The sequence below is a fragment of the Miniopterus natalensis genome, chromosome 14, assembly GCF_054644295.1.
Source record: "Miniopterus natalensis isolate mMinNat1 chromosome 14, mMinNat1.hap1, whole genome shotgun sequence".
Classification (NCBI taxonomy): Eukaryota; Metazoa; Chordata; class Mammalia; order Chiroptera; family Miniopteridae; genus Miniopterus; species Miniopterus natalensis.
Genome location: NC_142094.1, coordinates 14,991,331 through 15,017,295, shown reverse-complemented (window position 1 = coordinate 15,017,295; position 25,965 = coordinate 14,991,331). Strand labels below are relative to the sequence as shown.

The window sequence follows — 25,965 nt, the reverse complement described above, 5'->3', positions numbered from 1 at the left end:
AAGTCCAGAGCGCTGGAATGTTGCAGGAATGTAAACATAATCATGGCTTTTTGCATTTTGTGATTATATCACAGCTGAAGTCTCAGGAATCCTTCTGCCCCAGGATTCTGCTACCCTTGACCTCTGAATGGTTCTGTCATCAGCCGCAGTCTCTGAGGACCCATACGCAAAGGAACTGGCTTCCTGTTTTGTTCTAAGTGGCCATTGTTCCCTGCAACCTTCCTCACTGTTTCCCAAACATCTTTCAGGACAGAGAGAACGAAGCGTCTCCTCTTCCCTCTTCCCTTTCACAGGGTAAGGAGGAATGGGGCAGGAGTGAGAAAGGTCTTCTGAGGGTAAATTGCCTTCTTATGCTACACTCATATTGTATCAAATTGTACCAAACACTTTTGGGCCTTCTGATCAAATACCTGGTCCTGTAAGAAGCCTGCATGATCACTCAAGCTTATTGCTCTCACCCCCAATCTAGAAACACCCTTTATTTCACCACAATTCCCAAGAACATCTCAGTGCTGGCTCTGGGCCAGGCTCTGGGGTCCCACAGGTGAAGCAAAGGATCTCACCCTCTGGTTAAGCAGAGGCCTCTTGAAAAGACTCTAGAGGTCCGTAAGTTTGTAAGGAACCTGGAGTCTGAGTGGGGGTCAGGGAGGTGAATCAGGGAAGCCTTTGGACTTGTAGGCCAGTAGGCGTGCCCAGGTGAAGTCGGGGCGGGCACCGCGGGCAGATGGCCACCTCTGACCAGGGCAGGGTCAGCCCTGCTCTGCCACCTGATTGCACACTGCCCTGCGGCCATCGAACTGCTGTCCCTGTGATGGTTTCAGCGCTGTAGTGTGGCTCAGCTCTTCCTCTTTCTGAAAAGGTGTTCTCCCAACTACCTATGTTTATAAAACAGTGTGGACACTTAATGTATGAGGAGTAAAAGAATGAGTGAATGCGTGGATGAATGAGTGGGGGCCAACTAGCCCACGTTCCTCAGAATCTGGGAGGAGGGGCCGGGCGGGCCTGGGCCCCAGGCTGCCCCTCCCCACCCTGCCCAGCGGCCAGCATCTGGGGATGAAGGAGAGGGTGGGATGGGGTCAGAGGCTGGCAATTCTGAAGCTGTTCCTAAAGCTTAAAGGGACACTCATAGGAATGCGCTGGTCCTAAAGATTCCTCCTACCGATGCAAAAAAAACAATAAAACAAAAACAGACAAAAACAAAAAAACTGCTCTGAAGACTGAAAGGTGACCGTGCTCAGCTACAGGACAGGTGTGTCCAGGTCCAATGAGCGCAGCTCTTTTGCTGCAGAAAGGGCCTCAAACGGAAGAATCAGGGGTCCAGGGTCTCCGCTCCCAAGGACTGAACGAAGCTGGACCCCGACACGCGGGACCGCGCGCCAGCGGCCGCGGGGCTCGGAGCCCGGCGTTGGCTCTGTGCCCGCCCGCCCGCAGCGGCGCTAAAGCGCCGGGCTCGGAGCCGGAGCTCCGCCCAAGGGGGCGGGGCGAGGTCACGTGCGCGCGGCGCGGCCGCAGCGCAGGCGCGACTCTGCGCAGGCGCCCGGCCCACCCCTGGGCCCGAGGGGCGGGGAAGAGTTTGTCCCTCCGGCCCCCCCGCGTCGGGCTCCGGAGAAACCGGGCGGGAGGGCGCGCGAGCAGGACGCGTTACCCTCGGGGCTCCGCGAGGCATGTGACCTCCGCGAAGGTGGGCTCCGCCTCCGCGCAGGTGAGGAAACTGAGGCCGAGCCGGGTCCGCGGGGCGCGGATGGATCAGCTGCGGGGCTTGTTCTGCGCGCCCCGCGGGCGGGTCGGGAGCCGGGGAGAAGCTCCTTCCGAGCCCGCGGCGCGCGGCCGTACCTGCGGGGGCCCGAGACGGCCCCCACCGCGCGCGGCGGACGATGCCCCCCTCGGCCCGCGGCGCCGGCCGCCCGCCCCGGCTCGCCGCGGGCAGTGGAAAAACCCCGCTTTTCGGGTCGGAGACCCGGGCCGGGACGGCGCCTGTGACTCGCCCGGAGCCGCGTGTACCCCGCCCCCAGGCTTTGCGAGGCCGGTGGCCCTGAGCTGCCCGAAGCGCTGAGACAAAGCTGAGACAGGGACTTTGCCGGGGCCCGCGGGGCGGCCCGGGGGCTGCCGAGGGCGGGCGGGCCGAGCAGCCTGCAGGTGCCCGGGCGCAGGGCGAGGGACCTGGCGTCCTGGCTCTGCACTTGCAGAGGGCCCTGTGTTTTAGGGGACCGCGATTTCCAGCTTTTTCAGAAGCTCGTAGGCACCTGTTTGCCTCCCTTCCCCAAAGGTTGCAAACTCCTGACACAATTGGAAAGAGCCCAAGTATACATTTTAAAACACCGAGCTGAAGTGTAAGAATGAAAAGACAGACAAAAGCACCAATTCTCGAGGGTGTCGCAGCGGCGGGGAGGGGAAGGAGATGGAAAAGATGGTGAAGGCCCAGCCCGGTGAGGGATGGGGGGAAGCAGTCCCCCCGGCGAGTCCTGAGCCAACTGGGTCAAGCCCAGCAGACTCAGCCTCTTTTCCTTACCACGCCATGCGCCTTCCACAGCCCAATTAGCTAGACCTCAATTTAGTTTTTGTTTTTTTTATTTTAATGTGTTTTCCTCTGAGCTTGGCAGATGAATAAAAAGAGAATAATTACTCAGGATTTATTTTGAAAAGCATTGTCAAGGAGCCAGCTTGCACAGCCTGGGATGCTCCTGCTCTGGCCCAGCCTTGGAGACTGAGAATTGGGATTCAAAATGTGAACTTACCGGGTCATCAGAAACTCTTCATTTTGTGTACAAACAACATTTTAGGGGCAGTTCTTGACTAATCTAGAAGTAAGAATTATACTTCACATTTTTGTCACTCTGTGTGAGGTAGTTTGCAAAGCACCACCTATACATTTAATCCTTTGATTCTTACAATGCTGTAGAAGGTAATTTAGGAATTATTCCTGTTTTACTGATGCAAAAAATAGTGCCTTGTCTGTGTTCTTACATCTCGTAGGAATTTGAATTAGATTTTATTGTTGGTCCAGCTCTTCCCATGTCGTGCTCCTTTGTAAGATGTCCCACGTAGTTGAGATCTTACGCATTTTTCCTGAGTGGGTACAGAAGACGTTTCTGGTGATTGCCTTATCAGCTTGTATCACTGAAATGGTGCTGGGAAAGTTTGGTGAGGACGAGTCTTAGGGTTTGTCACTTAGTGATCTATCAATATCCCAGAAGTAAAGCAACTCTCCTGCCAGGTTACTTCCCTCGTGACATGTTGAGCAGAGACTCCAAGCCGCCCTCTGCTGAGCTTGTGTGGCAAGAACTGTCTGGAGCACTGTGAGGGAACCAGCTTCACCTCTGAGCTCAGTGGCCCCTGGCACAGGGAGATTACCGCTGAACAGTGCCCTTTGCCTTCTCTGGTGCTGCTAGTGCAGAAGGCAGTGTTGGCGGGCTGCGGAAGGAGCAGCAGGGAGTGTGTGTTGTGGAGTGGGCATTTGGGCCTGAGACAAGCCAGAGTTCCCTCCAGACCTGGAACTTTCCCCCCCAGGAGGCCAGTCTGCAGTGACACAGCTGGGGTGACACAGCTGGAGAAATCGTTCAAGGTTTGTGTTTTTCAGATGTCCTATTGGCAGGGGAATGAGTGAACGGAGTCCTGCAAAGGGAAAGATAATGCCGCCTTAGAATTTGGAAGTGCTCTACCGCATCTCACATTGCTTCGCATATATTCTTCCTGACAACCTTTCAAAGTGCCCTTTTAATTTTTTATTTATTTATTTATTTAATTTTATTTTTAATATATCTTTATTGATTTCAGAGAGAGGAAGAGAGAGGGAGAGAGAGATAGAAACATTAATGATGAGAGAGTTATTGATCGGCTGCCTCCTGCACTCCCCTGACTGGGGATCGAGCCTGCAACCAGGGCATGTGCCCTGACCGGGAATTGAACCCTGATCGCCTGGATCCTAGGTCGATGCTTAACTGCTGAGCCACGCCCGGCCGGGCAGGCGAGGGGGTGTTTTTAATGAGACACTGAGGTTCAAAGGGACAAGGTGACCTCCCAGAGTCAGAGTGGGAATCCAGGGTTTTTGTTCTGAAGCGCAGGGTCTTGTGGTACCGCTCTTGCCTTCCCATCCACACCCATATAACTTGGTAGATGAGGTGCTCTGAGCCTAGTCAGGAGGCTATGCAAGCGAGTGGCAGAATGGCCAGGGTTTTTTTTGGGGGGGGGGGAGGGGTGCTCTGTAGGTTCAGGATCACTAATCAGAGGAAAGGACCTCCCCTAGCCACCCCCTTCCTCTCCCACCTCGGGCAGTGCCTGAGTTTCCCAGTGGCAGATTATGTCCTCTTGTTCTGCTTTTAGCATCTGTTCTGAAATTTCTGAATCTGGCATCTGAAAGGCGAGCTGGGCCAGAACTAGGCAACTCATTGCAAGTAGCTAGTTCTGTAATATTCAATGACAAGGGTGGGTGAGCAAATTCCCTAGTGTTCGTGGTGCCCTGGGTGCCCATGTCACTAGGCTGTTTAACTGGCATTCTCAAGCCTGTGTTATCATTCGGAATTCACAGGACCTTGTTACTATGGGTCAGAGAGATGCATTATGGCTTCTCAGCTGAGAATAGACAATGTGGCCCTTATTAAAACATTGGCTTTGGATTATAAACTGCTTGCAAAGCACTGGGCTTGGGAAAAGCTGGTGCTCTCTCTAGCTACCAAATTCCCAAGCCCTATTCAGGAGCAGTTTTGAGTTCAGCCTTCTTTAGGCCAGTGAGTAGACTTTAGGACCTGCAGGCCCCCCTTCCTGAGCCCTGACCTCCCACACTGCTCTAGCGTCTGCAGGTGTGTCCATTGCGGGATAAGTAATCATGGACCAACCCACCCCCATGTGATCTTGGACTAGGTACCTCTTCTCTGTGCCTTAGTTTCCTTATTTACTCAGTGAGGGAAGGGCTGAACTAGATCTCTGAGAGGAGGGGAGGGGAACGGAGGAGAGCAGAGAAGGGAGATGAAGCATCCTCTCCAGGCTTGTTCACTGAGGGCCCGAGGCAAGGCAGCCCACGTGCACCCTTAGCTTCCTTTGTTTCCCTCAGCACCCCTTCCTCCTGCCCTGGCTCTGCCTCAGGCCAGCTCATTCTGAGGAGGAAGGATTCCCTGGGTGGGGCTGAATTGGGCAGGTGTACCCTCAGTGTTTAGGATGTGATGCTGTCTCTACTTGTTTCAGGCATGAATTAACCCACCCAGTGATGGTACTTTGTTTTATTAAGACTTTATCAGTTCCTGCCCAGAGATGGGTCCTTGAACAGGCAGGAGTTAGGCCTAGGAGTGAGAATGCGCGCCCAGCAGGAGAACAGTAGCACGCCCAGCAGGAGAACAGTAGCGGCAGCTGGCCCATAGGTTTCTGGAGGTCAGAACCCTGGAGTGGCAGTCATGTGGTACTTTAGTGTCTTTGGATGTCAGAGCTGAGATAACCTTATAGTTTTCTAGTTCCTTCCTCTGTGTACAATTGAGAGACCCAGGCCCGGAATGCCTTCATAGCTTATGTTGGATTGCCCTGCCAGTGAGCAGTAGAGCTAGGGCCCAACCTAAGGTTACCTAAGGTCATGCCAGCACTGTCCACAATTACCTTCCGTACTGAGCAGAAATTGGGTGGCTACAAATTAGTTCCAGCTCTGCCTCACTGTGGAGTTTAAAGGGTAAAATTCAGATCATTTTGGCGTTGGCCAGTGTGGCTCAATGGTTACAGCATTGACTCATGCAACAAAGGGTTGTGGGTTTGATTCCCTGTCAAGGGCATGTACCTGGGTTGCAGGTTCCATCCCTGGCCCCAGTTGAGGCACATGTGGGAGGCAACCAATCGATGTTTCCCTCTCCTGTCAGTGTTTCTCTCTCTTTCTCACCCCACCCTCCCTCCCTACCACTCTAAAAATCAATGGAAAAAAATATCCTTGGGTGAAGATTAACAAACAAACAAAAAATCAGATCATTTCGTTAGACATTTAGTGTCTACTAATTACCAGGATTTGTGTTAAGTGCTAAAAATGCAGGAATGAGTAAGAAGTCGCCCCTGCCCTCATATTGCTCCACCATGTTGTGTAGACAGACATGTAAAGAACTCAAGTACACTAAGCCCATTTGCTGTGCAGTGTGCAAAGGTATGTGTGTTTGCATATGCACGCACGCTATATAATCAGAGGTGAGGCGCAGTCAGTTGCCGGGCTCTCTGGAAAAGCTTTGGAAAGAAAGTGTTACTTGTTCTGGGCCTTTACCTAGTTGGCATGAATGGGGAGGGTATTCAGGGTAAAGGAAGCAGCTGTGCAGAGCCTAACAAAACATGTTCTAATCCTCGCACATTGAGTGGTCTGGCGAGGGTGCTGAAGTGGCAGGGATGAGGCTAAATGGTGGGCTGAAGCCAAGCTGTTAAGGGCTCCATCGACTGCTGAGGAGTTCAGTGTGAGAGTCCAAAAACAAGGCAAAGAGGTGATCAGGTCGGTGTGTTACTCTTGCTCTGGCTACAGCGTGGAGAACATGCTGGAGAGGACCTGACTGGAACTAAGCCATGCTCAGTTGTGCGGTTACTGAAATGGGCCAGGTACAGAGCAGTAGGGGCCTGGGCATGGACAGAAGCCATGAGGTTAAGAAGAGCATGCGTAGCAAACACATTTTCCTGACTGAATGGATGTGGGCAAGGAGGGAGAAAGAAAAGTGAAGTGTGATTGTCCCTTTCTGGCTTGAGCAGTTGGCTAGGTGCTTGTGTCATTCATTCACTGAGCTAGGGAACTCTGGAAGAGAAACTGACTTTAGTGGAGGTCGCTTATGGACATAGTGCAACAGAGATAACCTACAGAACACCCAAGTGGAAACTGAGTCAGGAACAGCAATAGACCTGAAGTCAATACCAAGGTTGTGGGTGAAGTGCTGGAGGTTGGTGAGGCTGCCCAGGAAGGGAGGGCAGGTTGAGAGAAGCCACTTAAGTGGCAGAAAAAGAAGGGAAGGCAAAGGAGCTAGAGAAGAGACAGCAGGTGAGGGGTCTCAGTGGTGCCAGCTGACTTTCCGGGGGTGGGGAAAATGGGGCGAGGGTTCAGGCTACATGAGCAGCCAGGGAGAAAGGGAAACCCCCCTTTGACTTCAGTTAGTGTGACACATGGGCTGTATTAAGGGCTTCGCTTCATTAGACTATACCGGATAGCAGAGAGGGAGTCTGTTGGCACTTGATAAATGTTATAATCTGCATGACTGCAGATGACTCAAACTTTGTTCAGCTCTCTGAAGGGCTAGGGGGCCTTTGCAGCTTTCTGGAAATTGACTATTGGCAGCTGAAGGAGCTGCAGGGTTTCTGGGTGGCCAGCTCCTGCCCCATGGAATGAGTGAGCTTAGGGCCATAGGCAGGTCTCTGGAGCTCCGCCTCCAGCCCTCCCCAGCCACCCAATTTGTGTCTGCTCACTGAGTAAGCCTTTGTCAGCAGAAGCAGGAGTTTGGACGCTCTGAATGGTGAGTGCCTGGTGCCCAGGTTTGAACTGCCCAAGGTTGGGGATAAGGGACCCTGTGTTGGGAGGGAAGATACCTTGTGAAGCTCTGGCCAGCAGGGAAGAAACACTCTGTAAATTGGAATGGGGAAGAGAGGGTAGAGTTATGATGAAGAACCAAGAATGTGCAGACTTCAAACTGAGCTGTTTTTGATAGTCACAGGATGTCACGGGGGTACTTTAGGAACCTTAGCATTCACCTTGACCAACTCCCTCATTTTGGAGTTGAGGAAAATGAGCCTGGGGTTGGGGGTTGAGAGGGCTGCAGGGTGGAATCAACCCAGCTTGGCCTAGGGAGTCTAGCTGGGCCTCCTCCCCCCAGCACCATGCTCTCCCAGACCAGAGCTGCCACTCTGAGCTGCCACAGCTGTCGTTGGTTTGTGGTCTTAACGCGCGTCACCTTCTTGTGTGGGAGGACAGATCAAATAAATCCCACAGTGGAGAACTGAATACTGTAGCTGTGTCAGGTGGGGGCTGGCTCTTCTGTAAACAACCTTGCCATTATCTTTCAGAGAAACTGACCCTTTCCTTAAGGGAAAGGGCTGGGAAGGGAGGAAAGAGAAGGGACATCTGTCATATGGTAAATTTCCTTTAGAGTAAACATCGTTTGACTGTATTCGGTGACTGAAAAAGTAAGTTGATCTTTTTAAATTCTCTTTAAGACAAAGGGGATGGTACCCCTTGCCTCCAGAAACCCACAAGTGATGGTGTGGGGAGACAAAGTATGACAGTAGAAAGACTACCAGCTTCGAGGTCCTGGTGACATGGGTCTAGGGTGCAGCACTGCTGCCTGCTGGCTTTGTGACACTGGAGAAGGTACTGAACGTCTCTGAACCTCAGAGCTGTCAGCCATAGGACAGAATCATTTCTGCATCATGAGACTGTTGAGGGAATGAAATTAGGCTGTGTGTGTCCAGTGACACTAAGCAAGTGCTGGTTTCCTGGCCTCCCTAGCTTTCTAGTTAGTAGCCTTAGAGACCCAGGTGAAAATGCATTGTTCCCATTTAGCTCTTAAGGCTCCCTCTACCCACCCCCTTTTTTATAGGTGATTTGGGTTCAGAGTCAGCTCTCCCAGTGCAGCAAATTGCAGTGGTACATAGTCTAAGATAGGCCAGGATAGAAACTGCTTTGTAGTTCACGGGACCTTGGCTGAGGGGCTGGACTTACATACTTTCCAGGTGTTTCCAAAGTAAATTTTCACTGCTTTTCACCAGCAGAAGGGCCAGCTGCCAGAGGCCCCTGGGTGCATATGTTCATGGAGAGGTCCGACTCTCACCTCTGGTGCTAACAAGGCTCTCGCATATTAGTGCTGCAAGGCTTCAGGATGAGGTCCCTGCTCCCTGCTCACACTTTCTGGATCACAGCCAGAGGAGGTGGGAAACATTTCTCCTGATGGTTTTGGAGCCTGCATCTTGTACTTCACCTCTTGAACTTGAGGTAGAGAGTTAGGGGCCTTTGGGATGTGGAAATTTGTACTCTGAGTGCCTTCAGCATAGACATGGACAACCACCCCCAGCCAGCCTGCTGCTCCCCAGGTTTATTCATCCCCTGCCTGACCTAGTTCTTCCATCCTGCCCCCAGGGTCCTATGTGTGCGCCAAAGACACCTCCTTCTGCCTACTTCTGTGACTTCGCAGAGCAGACATAACCAGCTCTTAGCCCTGCACTGCCATAGCCCCATGTTCCTACCTTTTCCAAGCTGCCTTAGCTTTCCTCCTGAACTTCTGTTATCTGTGTACTAGGCCTGTATCTCCTTGAGGACTGTGTTTCATTTAGTTTTATGTCCCCTAAATTGCCATCTATTACATCTGTGCTGAATAAATATTTGGAAATAAATGGTGAGTCTAGCTGATTCTGATTTCCTTGCACTCTTGAGCAAACAGGCTACATGGTTGCTGATGGAGCCTGTTTGCCTCTGAGAATAGTTGTGGGGTGCTGGAAGGATGTGGAGCTGACTGTAGGGGTCGCCGGACTTCCTGGAGTGCACTGATGTGTTCCAGGAGTTAAGCGAGTCCTTTTGTAGGGTGGGTGTAAGCTGGCCTTTGAGTATTGGTGCAGAAATGTTATCAGGCCTGTGATCAGAGACCATGACGTGTTCCTGAATCATACACATATGTCAGAATTCCGAGGACGTGTCGGAAGTGCGTAAACATGCAGCAGTTGTTCCAGACCCTGAGGAGTCTCTTGTTTACAGCAGGCAGGTGAGAGCTGTGGTTTTCCTCCTAATTGTTTTGTGAACAGTAATCCAGTAATGTGTAACTTTGCTACCTAAAAGAACTGGAAGCCAAAGCCATGGAAGGTTCTTTACTGCTTGGCCCGAGAACTTTGGTCTTCCATGAGTCATCATCTTCATCATTCAGTTCTATTGAATTTATTTCAGCACACATTTATGGAGAGCTTGCTGTATACCAGTCAGGTACTGTGCTAGGCACAGGAGGTCAGAGGTCAACGCGGAACAGGTAGATCCAACCTTGTGTCGAGCACGTGAGATGGATCGTGAGTGCAATGTGGACACGGTATCGAGGTGGGGTGAGTTAGCACCTCTTGGGCTGGGGTCGGGGTAGGCAGAGCATCCAGAAGGACTTGAAGAGGTGTCTAGGCCTTGAAGAATAGAATGAGTGGGATAGGACATTCCAGGCAGAGGTGTGGAGATGTGCTCCCACCTTTTACTGTCACTGTAACCATCGCTGCCCTCCCACAGTGAGCTGGGGGAACAGAAGTCTGGGCCTTGAGGAGGGCCCAGCTCTCCAAGGCCAGCCTACCCTCATGGCCAACCAAACACAAAACCCTGAATTCTTTGCTCCAAGACAATGATCCTCAGACTTTATGTGCATGTGAATTGCTTGCCAATCTGACCAAAATGGCGCGTACGATTCCTTTGTTCTGAGGTGAGGCTTGAGATGCAGCATCCCACACCATGCCGATGCTGCCAGTCCACAAGACCAGTTTTTGAATAGCGAGGTTATAAGAAACTTCTCTCCCCGCTGAGTCCCTCACATCAGAGATGCCATAGCAGCATTCCCTCCCACACCACACACACTGGCCTCCCCCTTTTTCCACCTTTCCCCTAATATACAAGGATACCAAATCCTTCTCCCTCAAATGCTATTTTCATTTGGTCGTTCTCACCCCACCTAGAAGTTCCTTGTTACTTCTTAAATCTGAATTTCCCAGGCCGACCTTAGCACTAGTCTGGCCTACCCTTTTCCCAAAGTCATCACTACCAACTTACTCCCAGCCCCACCTCCAGGCACTGGTGGATCCCTCACAACTCCCTCTCTTGGCAGTGAAAAGGAGATATCTGAGCATTTGCTGAATCCTTTGAGAAATCCTCTCCCCAGCCATATCCTGCAGGGGAGAGGTAAGTCTTCTGTTAGGAGGGCCATACACACACACCAGGTCTGTACCTGGTGATCTCAGCACAAAGAATTAAGCTGGTATTTAAGGAGGAAGGTTCCGGTGTAAGATCCTTAGGATGGCCAGAGGGCCAGGTGGAAAGATAGACTTTGTAAATGATTGTCATTTGAAGGAAGACTGGATGGGGTACCTGCTGCTGTTACAGGGGTGGGCTGCGTCCAGGAGCCCCCACCCATAAGCATGAGGCTTCCTAACTATAGGAAGTCGTAGTGAGGCACTGGTGCGCCAGCTCAGAACGAGGCTGGACTTGGTTCTCCAGGATGCTCCTGGAGCTCTGTCTGTTGCCCAGCCTCTCTGAAGCAGACACCCAGAACCGTGCTCTTCCTGTGCCTGCTCTCCATCCCTGCTCCCATGCACTTGACAGTCCTCTGTGTAGCTCTCTTCATAGGGGGCAAGTGTCAGATGAGATACTGGTGTTTAATAGTGGCCACCTCTGTTCAGCTGAGTAATTTAATAGGTGGTGGATGTTCAGAAGATAATCTGTTTTCTTGTCGACTGGTTTTATGCATTGCTTCTTTTTTGTTTTTGTTTTGCTTTCACCATGAACCTGTTTTATTTGTATAATGAGTGAAAAATAAAGCTATTCTCAGTTGAGAGAAAGGTACTGAGATTGCCTGCCTACCACGAGGGAGGCCCTGCTGGGAACTGGAGGCCGGATGAATAGGACCCGGTCTCTATTTCTGAGGGATTCACGGAGAGGAAGAAGGAGAGGGTAATGGGATGCTGTGATTGGTGGGGACACAGGGGACACTGTGATTGGTGGGATGAGGTAAGTACCCTCTGATCACAGAAGAGAAAGCTGCCCCTCCCTGGGGAGATGATAGCTGAGACTCCTGGACTGTGAAGGAGCCGCAGGCATTGACCAGGAGGGAAGAGAGGGCACAGCTCGGATGAGCACCACAGAGCAGGGAGGCTGCCACCTTGGGCATGGGAGAGGAAACAGCAAGAGGAGGATCTGAGGGGGCTGTCATTTCTCTGTCATCGCTCCTGAATCACTGGTGAGCTCCTTGGGGCAGGAACCTCCGTGTGTTTGTTGCATCCAGCTCTTGTAATGGCAGGTGCTCAGCAGCCCTGGTCCAGTCCCATCTCTGCTGCTGTGGCTCCCCCTCCCCTTGCCTCTGGCCACCTGGTGGCTGCCCAGCTGGAGCCTTGCACTTTGGGAGATCAGATTCCAGCTATCTTGTGAGAGCAGTAACATCGTCTTCCTTCCTCTCAATCTCCAGAAATGTCTTTCCTGCAGGATCCAAGTTTCTTCACCATGGGGATGTGGTCGATTGGTGCAGGGGCCCTGGGGGCTGCTGCCCTGGCATTGCTCCTGGCCAACACAGACATATTTCTGTCCAAGCCCCAGCGAGCAACCCTGGAGTATCTGGAGGAAACAGAGTTGAAAACACTGGAGAAGGGTAAGCAGTGACCCCTCTGGTCTCAGTACTTTTCCAAGGCACTGAGATGCAGGCTTACGTATTTTTTTCTTTGTAAAATACCCTCTCTTTTTTTTAATTGAAAAGGTAATATAACAACGTTAGGAAAAATTTAATAACACTTTTTGAATTACTGATAATTTCATTACCTTAATAATAATTGTTTCTATTTTTGCATATTTTTTGCATATGTACACATTACTGTATATAGGTTATCCCCAAAAATGTATGCACACACTTTGAATAATTATAAAGGCAGTGTTTTTAAAATACATTTCATTTTCAAAATTGAGCTATCAGTTGTTAAAGTGTGCATACATGTTTTTGGGACACCCTGTATTTGTTATCTCAGTGTACAGTTTAGCTTTTTCTTACCAAAATCATTTTTCACTTTGTATTGCTGTTGCAGTACTATGCTGTTGCATTATCTAAATATAATGATAATTGCTCCATACTCTTTAGTAATGTTGTACCACCATTTCCTAAACCATCCCTAACACAGTGTGTGCTGAGGAATCTGGGCTTCCAGATCTTCACAAAACAGGAGCTCCTGAGCCAAATAAGTTTGAGAAATACTGTATCCAATTCCATGTTCCTAGTGTTCAGCACAGGGATTTGCTCACTGGAAGGTGCCTGGATTGTTACTGGTACAGGCATAGCTGCCTCACCTGTGGTGCGGCTGTGCCACACGGGGGAACACAGGGTTGCACTTTTAGAATGGACCAGCTTGGGGAGCCCCCTGGAGCCCCTGGTGGACAGCTGAGGGCAGCTCCATTGCCTGACTGTGCCCTCAGCATTGGCTGTCAGTCATGCCAATAGTGTGGGCAGAGGAGGAGTGAGAGTTTGGTGAAAGTTGGGGCTCACTGGGCAGTCTTCAGGGTGGCCCCTCAAAGGGAGGCCATTATTGTCTGTTCAGTAGGTGAGGAATCTTGTCAAGGGAAGGCAGGAACTGTGACTGGGGTTTATGATGTAGGTCACCTTTCTTTCTAAGGGATTAAGAAACCCTGAAGAGACCTGTTGTGCTTTGTTCAACTCAGGGATTCCCAGTCTCACCCACCACCCCCAACCCCCGTTTTTGTGATTTGTTTTTTTTATATCTATAACATCCCACAGAGACATGGAGTCCTCTGAGAAATGTTGAAATAATAAGGGTCCATACTTATTGACCCCTCACTAACTATATGATTAGACACTTTGGTGAGCACTTACATAGCCATCTGTTAATACTGCCTGCAGCCCAGACATCTGCATTTACAGACGAGGACACTGAGGTTCAGGCAGAGACACAGCATGGCCAAGGTCACACAGCTAGAGGCAGACTCACTCTGACCTGGGGGCCAGGCTTGAGCCTACAGTGCTCTACTACCCCAAGGCGTGTCTTCGTTAGGCATCTTCTACCCTCCCCTCTGGATAATATTGTACTTAACATGTAGGGTAAAATTTTTAAAATAATTTTTGTTGACTTAATCCCTTTGAATGCTTTTTTTAGAGTTGGGGTTTTCTTAGCTGCCACTTTTCCAGAAATGTTTTAGTTTGGGATGTTCAAGTTTTTAAATAGATTTTTTTAAGGAGAAGGGGCCTTTGGAGTATACAGTAGGATCCTTACTATATAAATTTTCCTCCGAGGATGACTGTTCCCTGTTTCCTGTTTGCTTTTCCCATATGTGAAATGCATGCCCAGGCCCTCTGCTAGACTTGGTACCGTTTATAACCTGCTGAGTGGGTGGGGCGGATGAGGCAGGGATGGGTAGATATGATGCTGAATTCCCTTCACCCCCCAGAACCAAGGACTTTCAAAGCAAAAGAGCTCTGGGAAAAGAATGGAGCTGTGATTATGGCTGTGCGGAGGCCAGGCTGTTTTCTCTGTCGAGAGGTAAGTACATTTGGAGTTCTGTTCAGAGAAAAGGACCCTAGTAGGTGGGGCCAGTGCACTTCCAGCTGGGACCAAGGACTTGTAGCCCCTCTTTAGCCGTTGATCAACTCTGGTTCATCTGTTGTTATTTGCTCTAGGTATTTCTTAGGACTTACTCTCTGTTTCTGTTCATTTAACAACTCACCATATCCTGGGGTTAGCAACACACTTGACTTTCCTTTATTACTCCCAGACTCTTGCACTGTCTGTGTCCTGATCCATCTTCCTATTGAATCAAGGATGGGACCAGGTCCAATTCTGTGTTCCTGATGCTCATTAAAAGGGGTGTCTGGGTTGTTACTGGTACAGGCGTGGCCCGCCCTCAAGCCCTCACCTGTGGTACAGCTGAGGCACAAAGGGGAGCGCAGGGGCTATACTTTTAGAATGGACCTGCCTGTCTCCCTGTTCTTGGGGAGCCCCCTAGAGTGCCTGATGGACAGCTGAGCACCACATATTTTTTCATGTGGCAGCTCCATTGCCTGACTGTGCTCTCAGCATTGGATCTGGAGCTCAGGGGATTTCAGTCATGGCAATAGTGTGGGTAGAGTTGGCCTGAGAATTTGGTGAAAATTGGGACTCACTGACTGGGTAGTGACCCTCAAAGGTTGGACCCTCAAAGGGAGGCCATTGTTGTCTGTTCAGTAAGTGAGGAAGCTTGTCACTTTACAGGTAGGTAAACCAAGGGCCATACTGGTTTGGTCACACTAGTCAGTCAGTGGAGGAAGACCCAGGTTCCAAGATCACTGCCCTGCCTTGGGGAGAACTGGGAATGACAGTACTCCTGCTCTTGAGACAACTTTGCTTCTCAGGTGGCCTTGGCCCCATCCAAGTTGTCGCCCTCCTTCCTCTGGCTGTGCTCCCTCCCCCTGCGGCATTTCCTTTCAGCCTTGCAGATCTCTCCCCGTTTGTGTGGTGGGGCTGGCAAAGAAGCTGCTTGCAGGACATGGCAGCCTGCTGCACCTTGCTCTCAAGGCACGTTCATGCCTGGAATTTCATTCATTCCCCACCATATCCCTGGAAATACAGCTGCTTCTTATCCTCATTTTATAGAGGAGGAAACAGGTATAGAGGTTGGATGGATATTAATTTCCTATGGCTGCTGTCACAAACGGTCACAAGCTCAGTGGCTTTAAACAATACAAGTTTATTTTCTTACAGTTCTAGAGGTCAGCATTCTGAAATGGGTCTCATTGAGCTAAAAGGAAGGTTTCAGCAGGTTTTTGTTTCTTTTGGAGGGTGTGGGAGATAAACAGCTTCCTTGCCTCTTCCAGCCTCTGGAGGCTGCCTGCAGCCCTGGGCTCGTGGCCCCTTCCTGTACTTTAAAAGCCAGCAGCGGCTGGGCGAGTCTTTCTCGCAGGGCATGACTGTGACAGCCTTTTCTGCTTTCCTTTTTCGCATTTAAGGATCCTGTGATTCCACGTGGGAACCACCTGGATAATACAGGATAGTGTCCTTTAAGATCAGCTGGTGGGCAACCTAAATTCAACCTGCTGCCTTAATTCCCCCCCTTGTAACAACACGTACTCACAGGTCCCTGGGATCAGGCTGTGGATCTTCTCCGAGGGTGTTACTCTGCTTCCCAAACTTTAACTCAGAGCTTTTGATTCCGAATCTGTGATGCCTCCAAATGCCAACATGGAGGCCTGTTGTGACTTGATTTCTCAAGGCCAGTTAACCCAAAAGGCTCCAGCCTGTTTCCTGTGCTCTGGTCTCTGCCCTGGCAGAGCATTTTGTGGAAACTTCTGTTTCTGAAAGGATGGTCGCTTGGCAGTCTGAGTTATTTTGAGTCGCCTGGGGAGGAGGTATGTGACTGTCCACTTCATGGCTTTGTACAGTGACACACCCAGAGTAAAGAGCCCAGGAAAAGTGAGTAGTACAGCCTTTCATTCTACACATAGGCCTGTAGTCCTCTCTGCTCTGGGACAAAGCTTGCCACTCACTGAAGCTCTTGATAAAAGCATTGTAATGAATGCTGCTTCATTAGCTATCCTTTGGTGGTTGTTCTAGGAAAGAAATGAAAAATTAAATGTAGTTGCCACTGTACAGCAGTGTGTTTATATTGGAGGCGAGTGAGCTGCATTTGAAAGGATTTCCTGCTGTTTCTTTAATTCTGATGCCAAATGTGAAAAAGGAATTTGTTTTTAGCTTTGAGCCTGACCGTGACACAGGCAGTTTCATTAGTCACTTGGCATGTGGTTCTAGAGTCCAGTATGTCTGTGCTTTCAGCTCAGCTGCGTTCCCCTCAGTATCCACCGTCACAGCTTCCCACTTCACCTCTAGTTCATGGTATATCCAGCCGTGTGCGAGGCACTGAGAATACAAGAAGTGGAAGACATAGTTGCTAACTATGAGACACACTTGGGAACTTAAGAGACAAAGCTCAGCCTAGTGGGAACACACAGACTCAGTACAGAAAAAGTCACGCAGCAGGAAAGATGGAGTATGCAGAGAATCAGGGCTTTACCCTAGCCTGGACCAGTCAGGGAGAACTTCTTAGAACAGGAATCCCTTCCTGGAGGGTAGGATTTGAGCTGGAGAAAGAAGGAAGGTTGTTGCAGTGAGGGGAAGCCAACTGAGCAAAGGTGTGGAGGCAGCTCTCCCTGTGCCTCCTTTTTTGTCCAATAGGCCCTTGTGCTATTTTGGTCCAATGCAGGGGAGGGGCTCGAAGATGAGTTAGGAGAGAAGTGTCATAGCTAGGCGTAAAGGACCATATTTGGGTGCAATCTCTTAGTTAGTAGGTGCTCCCTGGGCAGTGGTTAGGACACCCATAACAGGAGCCTAACCCCTGCTCCCACCATGGAGAAGACAAGAAGCCTAACACCCTGTACTGAGGCCTGGTGCCCAGCTGGGACAGTGTCATGCTGGGCTACACAGGCCTTAATTGTTTCTGGCATTTAGTTGCCTTGTTCTTCTGCATGCGGTGCCAGCCATGCTCTGGGCTGTAGGGAAGTGGGTGCTGGTTGGCTGCAGAGCTGCAGGAGTTTGTGCCCCTGTCCTTCGCTGTTTTCTGCAGGAGGCTGCAGACCTGTCCTCCCTGAAGCCCAAGTTGGATGAGCTGGGTGTCCCCCTCTACGCAGTGGTGAAGGAGCAGATCAGGACTGAAGTGAAGGACTTCCAGCCTTACTTCAAAGGGGAAATCTTCCTGGATGAAAAGGTACCTGCTGTGAGCCTGTGGCACAGACTGGAGGGGGACTGTGCTCAGGTGTGGAGAGTTTGGTACCCTAGGGTGTGTCTGGCCTGGAGCTGGAGGCTGGGCTGGGCTCCCTTTCAGCTGCCCTGAACTTGCTGGGGCCCTCCCAGTCCTCTGAAATGAGCTGATTAGACACTGAAAAGCTGTCCTCCCACGAATTAATTGAGCCCTTCCTAACTGTCACTTGGGAAGGGGAGTCTAGAAGTGGCTGAAACTCGGTTGGTTTTCCCCACCACACAGGTGGGGGCCCAGCGCAAGCCCCTGTCCCTTAATTCATTAGTCATATTTCCTTCCCCTCTACTCTGTCCCCTGCAGAATGTAGGACTGTAGTCACCTGTCAGGCACGAGAACCCTATACGTCTCTAGCAGTAGGTCAGAATCGGAGCTGAAAGCGGTCTAGGTCAGTCTGCCTGGAGGTCAGAATCCGTTTCCTCGGCAGTTGTGAGTGCTCCTGGCGGGGGGCTGTGTGTGTGTTGGGGGGAGGACAGGAACCAGCAGGCTTTGGGTCTTGGTCTGAAAGCCAGCATCCTGCTGGGAACCTTTCCTCCCGGGGAAGGCAGGCTACAGGCTACTCAGTGGGTTGTGTCCTTGCTGCTACAGAAGAAGTTCTACGGCCCCCAAAGGCGCAAGATGATGTTCATGGGATTTGTACGGCTCGGGGTCTGGAGCAACTTCTTCCGAGCTCGGAGCGGAGGCTTCTCGGGAAACCTGGAAGGCGAAGGCTTCATCCTCGGGGGAGTTTTTGTGGTGGGATCAGGAAAGCAGGTAAACTACTAGCGTTCGCTTGTGGGTCTGTGGGTGCCAGTGTCTGTGAATGTGAGACTCCAATAGGGCGCGACTTTCCCCACTCAGTCTCCCAACCTTCCTTCCAGAAAGCCAGGGAACGGGAGGAAGGGAAAGGGAGAGAATTGTTATTTATCACACATCTCACTCTTCACAGTAGCATCCCAAGACAGCCGCAGTTTGCAGGAGAGGGGAGTGGCTGCACCGCGGAGCATGACTTCTTGGTGGCACTGCGGGTGCCTGAGCCATGCGTGCTGATGTCCAGTTCTGTTTTCTGTGCTTGAACAAAAGCATAGGTCTTTCCTGTCGCCAATGGACTTTGCAGTGTTCCCAGGTTATCAAGGATGGACGGTAGAGAAAAGTGAAGGGGAAAGAAGGACTTAAACCAGGCCTAAGTAGGGGAAATAGCAAGGAGGTGTGGGAGAGATCATGCTTTTCATGGGGGAGGGGGTGCTGGTGTCAGAGTCGCCCCTGTAGGGGTAATAGACTTCTCACCACATAGGCTACCTCGGGCCCTGGCTATGACAATCCAAAGCAACTTGGGGCCCCTAGGGGAAGGTGTGGGGAGATGAGGTCCCTGTGGGCCCTGCAGGCAGGCAGGTGACTGCTCCAAGTCACACAGCCCCGAGCCTTGATGACTCCCCTGCACCAGAGGGCAGTGCCAGCAGAGGCCAGAGGACACAGAGCAGGGAGGGGGTAAAGTGGCAGGAGGACCTGGAGACAGGGCGCTTGACTTCCAGTCTGGTCCTGACAGCCTTCGCCTAAGGATGACATTAACACTCGGCCTAATCTGTAAAAAGACAGGCTGTCTGCGTTGGTGGATCTTGCTGCTAAAACTGATAACTACATAGTACTTTTCCTAATTAGGGGGAATAAAAGCTAATGGGAATAAGAATCCTTCCATTTTAAGCTTTATTTCTAATCTCTTTCTTTAAAGCTTGGTAACTGCTATTGCTGGCCTGTGTTAGAACCTAGCATGAGATGGTATCTGATTTACCATAAACCTATTTGCTAACTTTCTGCTAAACATCAAACTGTGGTTGTGATAGTGATGGCCAGGGGGGCCTGCCTTCTCCCGGTGCTCATATCCACGGTCTCAGGTCTTCACAGCCCGACTGGGATGTTAGGTGTGTTGATTACCATCTACATGTAAGGAAAGGGCCCAGAGATCTGAATCACAGGCGACAAACCGGGCTCATAAGTGGTGCAGTGGAGATGAAACTCAGGAACTCAATCTGTCCTCCAGAAGCCTGCCCTTCCCTCAGCCTAGCCTCTCTTTAGGAGTGGTTCCCAAAGACCCATCCAGATGCCCTTGCACTTGGGCAGCCACTTTCTCAGAGGATAGCTCAGCATCTTCCCACTCTGACCCTCTGCCTTCCTTCCCCTCCCTCTCTGCCTTCCCTCAGCCTCCAGGGCAGGGCTTGGCTCACCTGCCAGCCTTCTCTTGCCTGGCAGTGACTCATCAGGTGCTCACGGGCTCCCCATTCCTGGCTGGAGTGCCCTTGGGGTTGCTAGGCGTGGTGTTTGCTTTGTTGGTGCTCCCTGGAGCTCCTGCCTTCTTCCTTCCTGCCTCGGGACTACTGGCCTCCATGTTCCTTCAGAGCAGAGTTTTGCAAGTCTCTCTGTGTCAGGTGCCGCTCAGTGGGATTTCCTTTGTAATAATCTTTCAAGCATAATTATTTTAAAGAAGAATGTGTTTCCTACATAAAAAATTGAAAACAAAACAGAAGGTAGGGAGAGCCATTCTATACACTCAGCTACCACGGACAGCCTGGCAGAGCAGAGTTGAGCTGAGAGGCTCTTTGTTTTCTTGTTTTCAGAAAATGGTAACTTACTAAACTAGATGTTCTTTTTCATTTAACAATATATTATGAACATTTCCCCATGTCATTTATACTCCTCCTCGGTATTTTTAATGTCCGCATGCTGCTTTATTGGGCAAGTAAATAGTTTCCTGGTTAGCTCCCCTGTAGCCGCCACAGTGCGCTAGACTTTGTTTTCTTTAAAGGCTTTATAAACAATGGTGCAATGAACACGTTTACAGCTATTTTTTTAATTTAAGATGAATTCCCAGATGCCCTGGGTCAAGGAACTCTTTAACAAGGACCCCTTGATTCTGATCCTCAAGCACACTATTTTATCTTTCTTACCACTTCCGTGTACTTTGGGGTATCCTGTGTCTTAGTGCATTTTTCATCACAGTATCAGAAGTGAGGGGCCCCAGTATCTTAGGAAAACTTAAGTGAAGAGGGGGTCTCTTTTCAGGACAGTCATTCAACACCTGCCAGGGGCTGGCCTCTGGGCCCCACACCTTCCTGCTCATTCAGTCCTCTTTGCCTGGAACGTTCTTTCAGCTCACTTCTGCCTATAGACATCTGGTTACCTCTCTTGCTTTTCACCTGGGAAGCCTTCTCCAATCGCCTGATGATATGTGATCACTCCCGACTTCCCGCTCCCAGAGCGCTGCTTGTGCAGTCCAGATACTGTGACGTGGCCGTCCCCTGATCTGCCTCCCCCAAAACACTGACCTCCTCGGGAACAGCCTGGCCAAACTCTGGCCTCGTTCCCTGCTGCCTGAGCACAGGGCTTTACAGGTAGCTGCTGCTCAGTGTCTGGCTCGTGAATGAATGACTCAGGATGATGACTGATGTTCCCTCTCCTTTCCTTCTAGGGCATTCTTCTTGAGCACCGAGAAAAAGAATTTGGAGATAAAGTAAACCTAGTTTCTGTTCTGGAAGCTGCTAAGAAGATTAAACCACAGACTTCAGCCTCAGAGAAAAACTGATTGTGTGACTGCCCAGCTCAGGGACAACTAGGGGCTCATTGTGTTCACAGATGCTAAGTTTCCATGCGTGTCTCTAAAGGGTTAGAACCTACTTAGGCCATCTTCTCAGTATAGATCATTAATTTTGTTAACATTGTACTCTGTTTAGGCTCAATAAGACACAATAGCCCCCAAATAAGGCTTAATAAAAATCTAAGAAACGAGTGAGGGGTATTTCAGCTAAAACTTGGAAAACATGAGACTTAAAGTTGACCGGGGCACCTCATTACAAATGTATATGGTGTTTGATGTGCTGTTATTTGAAATGAGTGTTTTATTTTCATGTCTTTAAAAATCTAAGAAAAGTTGATGGTTGACTAGAAGATTAAGGATATAAGGCTTTTGGCTTATGTGTTTTCTATTAATGATTTGTTATATAATGTTAAAGTAATACTCAGATAAAGAAATTGATGTGCTCTGGATGGCTTGATAAAGGTAGATTATAAAATGAAATCTGTTTTTTGTATTCCATTCTAACCTCAGAGGTTTGTTTTTCTAGAAGAAATGATCATCTCTGGCTTTAATAAAATTATGCAGCAGAAATTGCCTATAATACAAGTATTTCTGATAAAGCTAAGAAAAAAATATTTAGCATAATGATGGCTGAATTTAAATAATCTGTGCCAAAGACAGTGAATGTGAAAAGTCAGTATTTTCCATATGTGTGGGGTGAGGTTGCTGGTTCAGGACTGAGATGGTGACTGGTCTGACTTCAGGTGGTAGCAGCTGTGTGGTGTATGCACGGGCCTGGAAGGGCTGGGCTTCTGCAGACTCGAGGGAACACTCTTCAGTATTTGAACTGGGTCAGTACAGTGACTCATCCCCCCAGTAGCTGTGATCCCTGGGACTCCAGCTACTGATAAGACAACTCAGGTGAGAATTCTCTGGTGCCTGGACGACACTTGATTCTGAAATGGCTCTCTTGCAGCTAAAGAAGAGTAGACCCTGTGAGGACACTGCAGCAATGGATGCATAAAGAGAGACCTTATGATTTCCTTCACCAGCTGTGTCACTCCTGGGTCCTCATGACTAGTATGGCATTATGGAAAGAGCATCACAGTGAGATGGGCTTAAGTGCTAATTTAACTGTGTGACTTTGAGCAACGCTCTGGCCCTCAGCCCTCTCACTGGTAAAATGAGCATCATAATTCCTGTCTACCATTCAGGGCTGTTTATTAGAAGTCATTGAGGGAATGATATATGTTATAAAACAGTGCTTCTCAAACTTTAATGTATATGCAGAGCACCTAAGGATCTTGTTAAAGTGGATACTGTTAAAGAAAAAGCCAGACACTAGTTCAAGGCAGTAAAGACAGATTTTATTAAGTAACAGGTGCAGCAGAGGAGAGGCCTCAGTATGAAACAGCTCCTAGCTGGGCTCCATAGAGGCGACTGGAATTTTAGGGGAGAATGGAATAGTGAGGGGGAACATGTGGGGGCCTGAACGGAGTCAGGGAGGCGGAAAATCACAAAAAGCGGGCTGGAGGTTGGTCCGTGTGAATGGGCCATCTGTGTCTAACTGGGCATCACATAGGCATCCACCCTCCCAGAGACTGGGAGATGGAGCCCTGTCTGTCCTGATAGTTGCACTTTAAAGGGCTGGCTCCCAGGTCCTTGAGAAAGACACTCCTGGGTTTCAGGAGATACAAACTTACACATCTCAGAGAGACAAAGAAATGATTTACAATTGCAAGTTTTTGAATGCTCGAAGAAAAGGGAGGTCAGAGACCTACAGTCAGATGTTTGGCTGGAACAAACTAAATTCTTTTGCCAGCCTTGAGCTTTCCCAGGCCAGGGACTTGGACTCAGGAGGGCTGGGTTGTCCCAGGGGAACAGCCTTGAGCTGCTTGTGCAAGTCTAGTGTAGGAGGCGGACAAAACCATTGTGCTGAGCATTTCACAGTCCTCAAGACTGGAGTTTCTGCATTTCTGACAAGCTCCAGGGGATGCTGATGCTCTACTGAGAAAAGGAATCTCAATGACCCTATAAATCAAAGACAATATCTGTGGACTTTGGGCGGCTTGAAGCTTCAGCAAGTCCCTGAACAGCATTAGCAGGTTCCCTTTTCGTTATCTGATAAACAAATCGAGAACCCATCTTAATGCAAACTACCAGCAGAAAGCAACAAAGAGCCCTTGCTGAGAGGCTGAAGGTGCTCAGTTTGGATACACAGTGGAACCACCTGGAGAAGGATGTTTTAAAAAATCCTGATGCCCCTGCCACACCCACAGGCCCATTAAATCAGAATCTCTGGGATGAGACCTGGCAACAATATTTCTTAAAGCTCTGGGTGAGTCCAACACGCATCCGAGGCTGAGGAGCATCCTGAAGGAGCTCAGTGTCAAGTTGGGGACCCCAGAGCTCACAGCGCAACTTACCCCAAACCAGGCTGCTTCCAATAACCTCTGATGCGTTTTGGAAAATAGCCTTAGGCGGCAAGGGTCAGGGGTGGTGTGGACATGGATGTGGGAGGACCCGGTCTGGAACCGAACCTTCAAAATAGAGACTATTTTGATATGTGGAGAGGGTGAGGTCACTTCAGGCAGGATCAGGGCCCTGAGCCAGGGCATGGCGAGAGGGAAAGCACGCAGTAGGGACGGGAGGGGAGGACAGGGAGGAGACGTCTGTTTTGTTTACGGGCTGGATGGATGTCCTCCCCAGTACACCGAGTTCTCAGAAACTGCCTTTTCACATCCATGACTATTTTAAAATTAAAACGAAACAGGACAAAACACCGTTTTACCGAGGGAACAAAGCAGGGCCTGTGGCTCCTTTCTTTCCCTTCTGCCAGCGCCAGGCATACCTTTGGGGCGGGGCCGGGAAGGGAAGGTGCGCTGTGCGGAGAGGCTGCGGGGCTGGTAGATGAACGCAGAGGGTCTCGGCCTGCGCCCCCTTCCCGCCCTCCCCGGTTACTGATGTCTCGGTGGGTCAGGTCGGCAGGCACGTATTTGTGAGTTTATGTTTGGGAGGGAAGGGGAAGGAAAAGGTTTCTTTAACCCCTCAAATCCTTTCTTGTTTTGGTTGGTTTGTTAAACAATTACGTAAAGGGCGCTCGTGGGAGGGATCCCTGATGCTGAGGGCGATCCTTTCAAGGGCATGCCCCTTCCCAGGGACCTCTGGTCCCCTTTCCGTTTCATATAATGATGGTCCCGGCCAACCCAGCTGACTAAGAGTAGCATCAGTTTCTTCCTATCATTCAGAACACGCACAGGGAGTGGTGCAGACAGGTTGGCCAGGGAGGGCCTCCTTCATAAAGTGCCATTTGGGCAGAGACTTGGAAGAAGTGAGGAGGCTGCTCTTACGAATTTTGGAGGAATGACATTCTAAGCAGAGGGAACAACAAGTGTAAAGGCCCAGAGGTGGGGACGGGGCTGTTACATTCCAGGAACATTATGAAGGAAGCGTGGCTAGAGCAACGTGAGCCAGGAGCAGAGGCAGGAAGATCGGAAGGTGGTGGGACGGTAGGGACGCTCGCCACGTGGTTCTGGCGGGGCGTGTAAGGACTTCTGAATTTTACTGAGACAGATGGGAACCCATTGGAGAGTGTGGAGAAGAGGAGCGACATAACCTGATTTATTTATCCTGACTGCTCCGAGACAACAGATTATAGAGATCAAAGGCTCCTCCAGGGACACCACTTAGAATGCGATCGCGATAATCCAAGCAAGAGATAATGGCAGGCAGACCAGGGGGTAGCGGAGGGGGAGAGTCAGGTGCTGGGCGTATCTGCAGGCAGAGCTAAGGGCTTCCTGAACGAGCAGATGCGGGATGTCAGAGAAAGAGGGGTCAAGGACGACTGCAAGACTCTCGGCCTGAGCAGCTAACTGCACGTGCATTTTGCAGGAAAGGGGGGCAGAAAATGATGGAGAAAGGGAAGGCGTTAATGTGCTACGACAGTCACAGTGAATATCCCAGAGGTGTAACTATCAATTCGGGGTGCATCAAGGCAATGCCGGGGGAAAGAGCGAGCTTAGGAATGGCACGCTCAGTCGGACGCGATCTGCATACGTTTTTAAGGCATGCACAACAGTACTGGTTAGAGCTCCACACATACTGGTAAAGTGTAAAAACACGTATGGAATGATAAACAATGTACAGCCAGGGCTGAGCACCACCTGGTTGCTTCACACTTTTAAAAAGCCTATTTCCCAGGCCAGATCCTAGTCCAGTTAAACCAGAATCTCTGGAGTTAATCCAAGTGCCAGTGTTTTTTTTAAAGCTCCCTAGGGCGGTCTAGTATGGAGGCAGGGTGAAGAACCATTGCCTTAAATTGGGAAACAACGTGAAGTCTTAGAGAGGCAGAAGGAATTTCCCCTTTTTATATTTAAACCTTGGACAGACTATGTGTTTTGGAGTTAGGCAAGAGACACTCATGCTCTGATTTTCAAGTTTCAGCCAGAAACATGAAAAAACTCTCCCAAGAGACGGTTGAGCCCAGACTGTGAGCTTTTAATATCCAAGGAGCTCCTTGGAGAAATGGCTGATTGCAGGCTTGGGGCAGAAAATGTACAAGATGAGGCTGGAATATATTGTCAAGCTAGATATCAAGTGAGCTCTTAAAGACCACTGAAGGCTGATAGAAAGAAAGGACCCAGGACCTACCTGGAAGAGGTCCTCTCTTGCTAAAGATGAGACAATTTGAACACCTATAATTGCATTGGATTAAAACACACCAGATATGTTCAAATCCATGAGTTCAAAATGATCCTTAAAAAAAAAAAAAAATATTTGGATGATGCTAAAAACATCAATTCATTTTAAAACCTGGAAAATAAAGAAAAAGAAATAAGCATTTATCTGCCTTTGCTACTTCAAAGTAACCAAAGAGTTGATGAGAGAAATTTCTCGTTCCAGGAGTCCTCAGAGCCTGTCTGGCCATAGTTAGAATGAGAGAGGCCAAGGGAGTGGCCCGTGGGAGGGGCCAAGTCCCTGGAAAGGC

The 25,965-nt window shown here is 49.9% G+C and overlaps 1 protein-coding gene across 2 annotated transcripts; it reads left to right on the top strand.

Moving 5' to 3' along the window:
• Positions 1-1,680: 1,680 nt before the first annotated feature.
• On the top strand, positions 1,681-21,479 carry PRXL2A (peroxiredoxin like 2A). Of its 2 annotated transcripts, none has more exons than XM_087824286.1 (6): positions 1,681-1,702; positions 12,137-12,299; positions 14,099-14,190; positions 17,243-17,383; positions 18,020-18,184; positions 20,874-21,479. In XM_087824286.1, the coding sequence occupies exons 2-6, from the start codon at positions 12,155-12,157 to the stop codon at positions 20,985-20,987; spliced, it is 657 nt and encodes a 218-aa protein (XP_087680412.1). In that variant the 5' UTR covers positions 1,681-1,702; positions 12,137-12,154; the 3' UTR covers positions 20,988-21,479. The 2 variants fall into 2 exon arrangements, with proteins under 2 accessions (XP_087680412.1, XP_016051019.1); XM_016195533.2 differs by lacking the exon at positions 1,681-1,702 and adding an exon at positions 7,075-7,445 and having other exon boundaries at positions 12,120-12,299.
• The last annotated feature ends 4,486 nt before the right edge of the window (positions 21,480-25,965 follow it).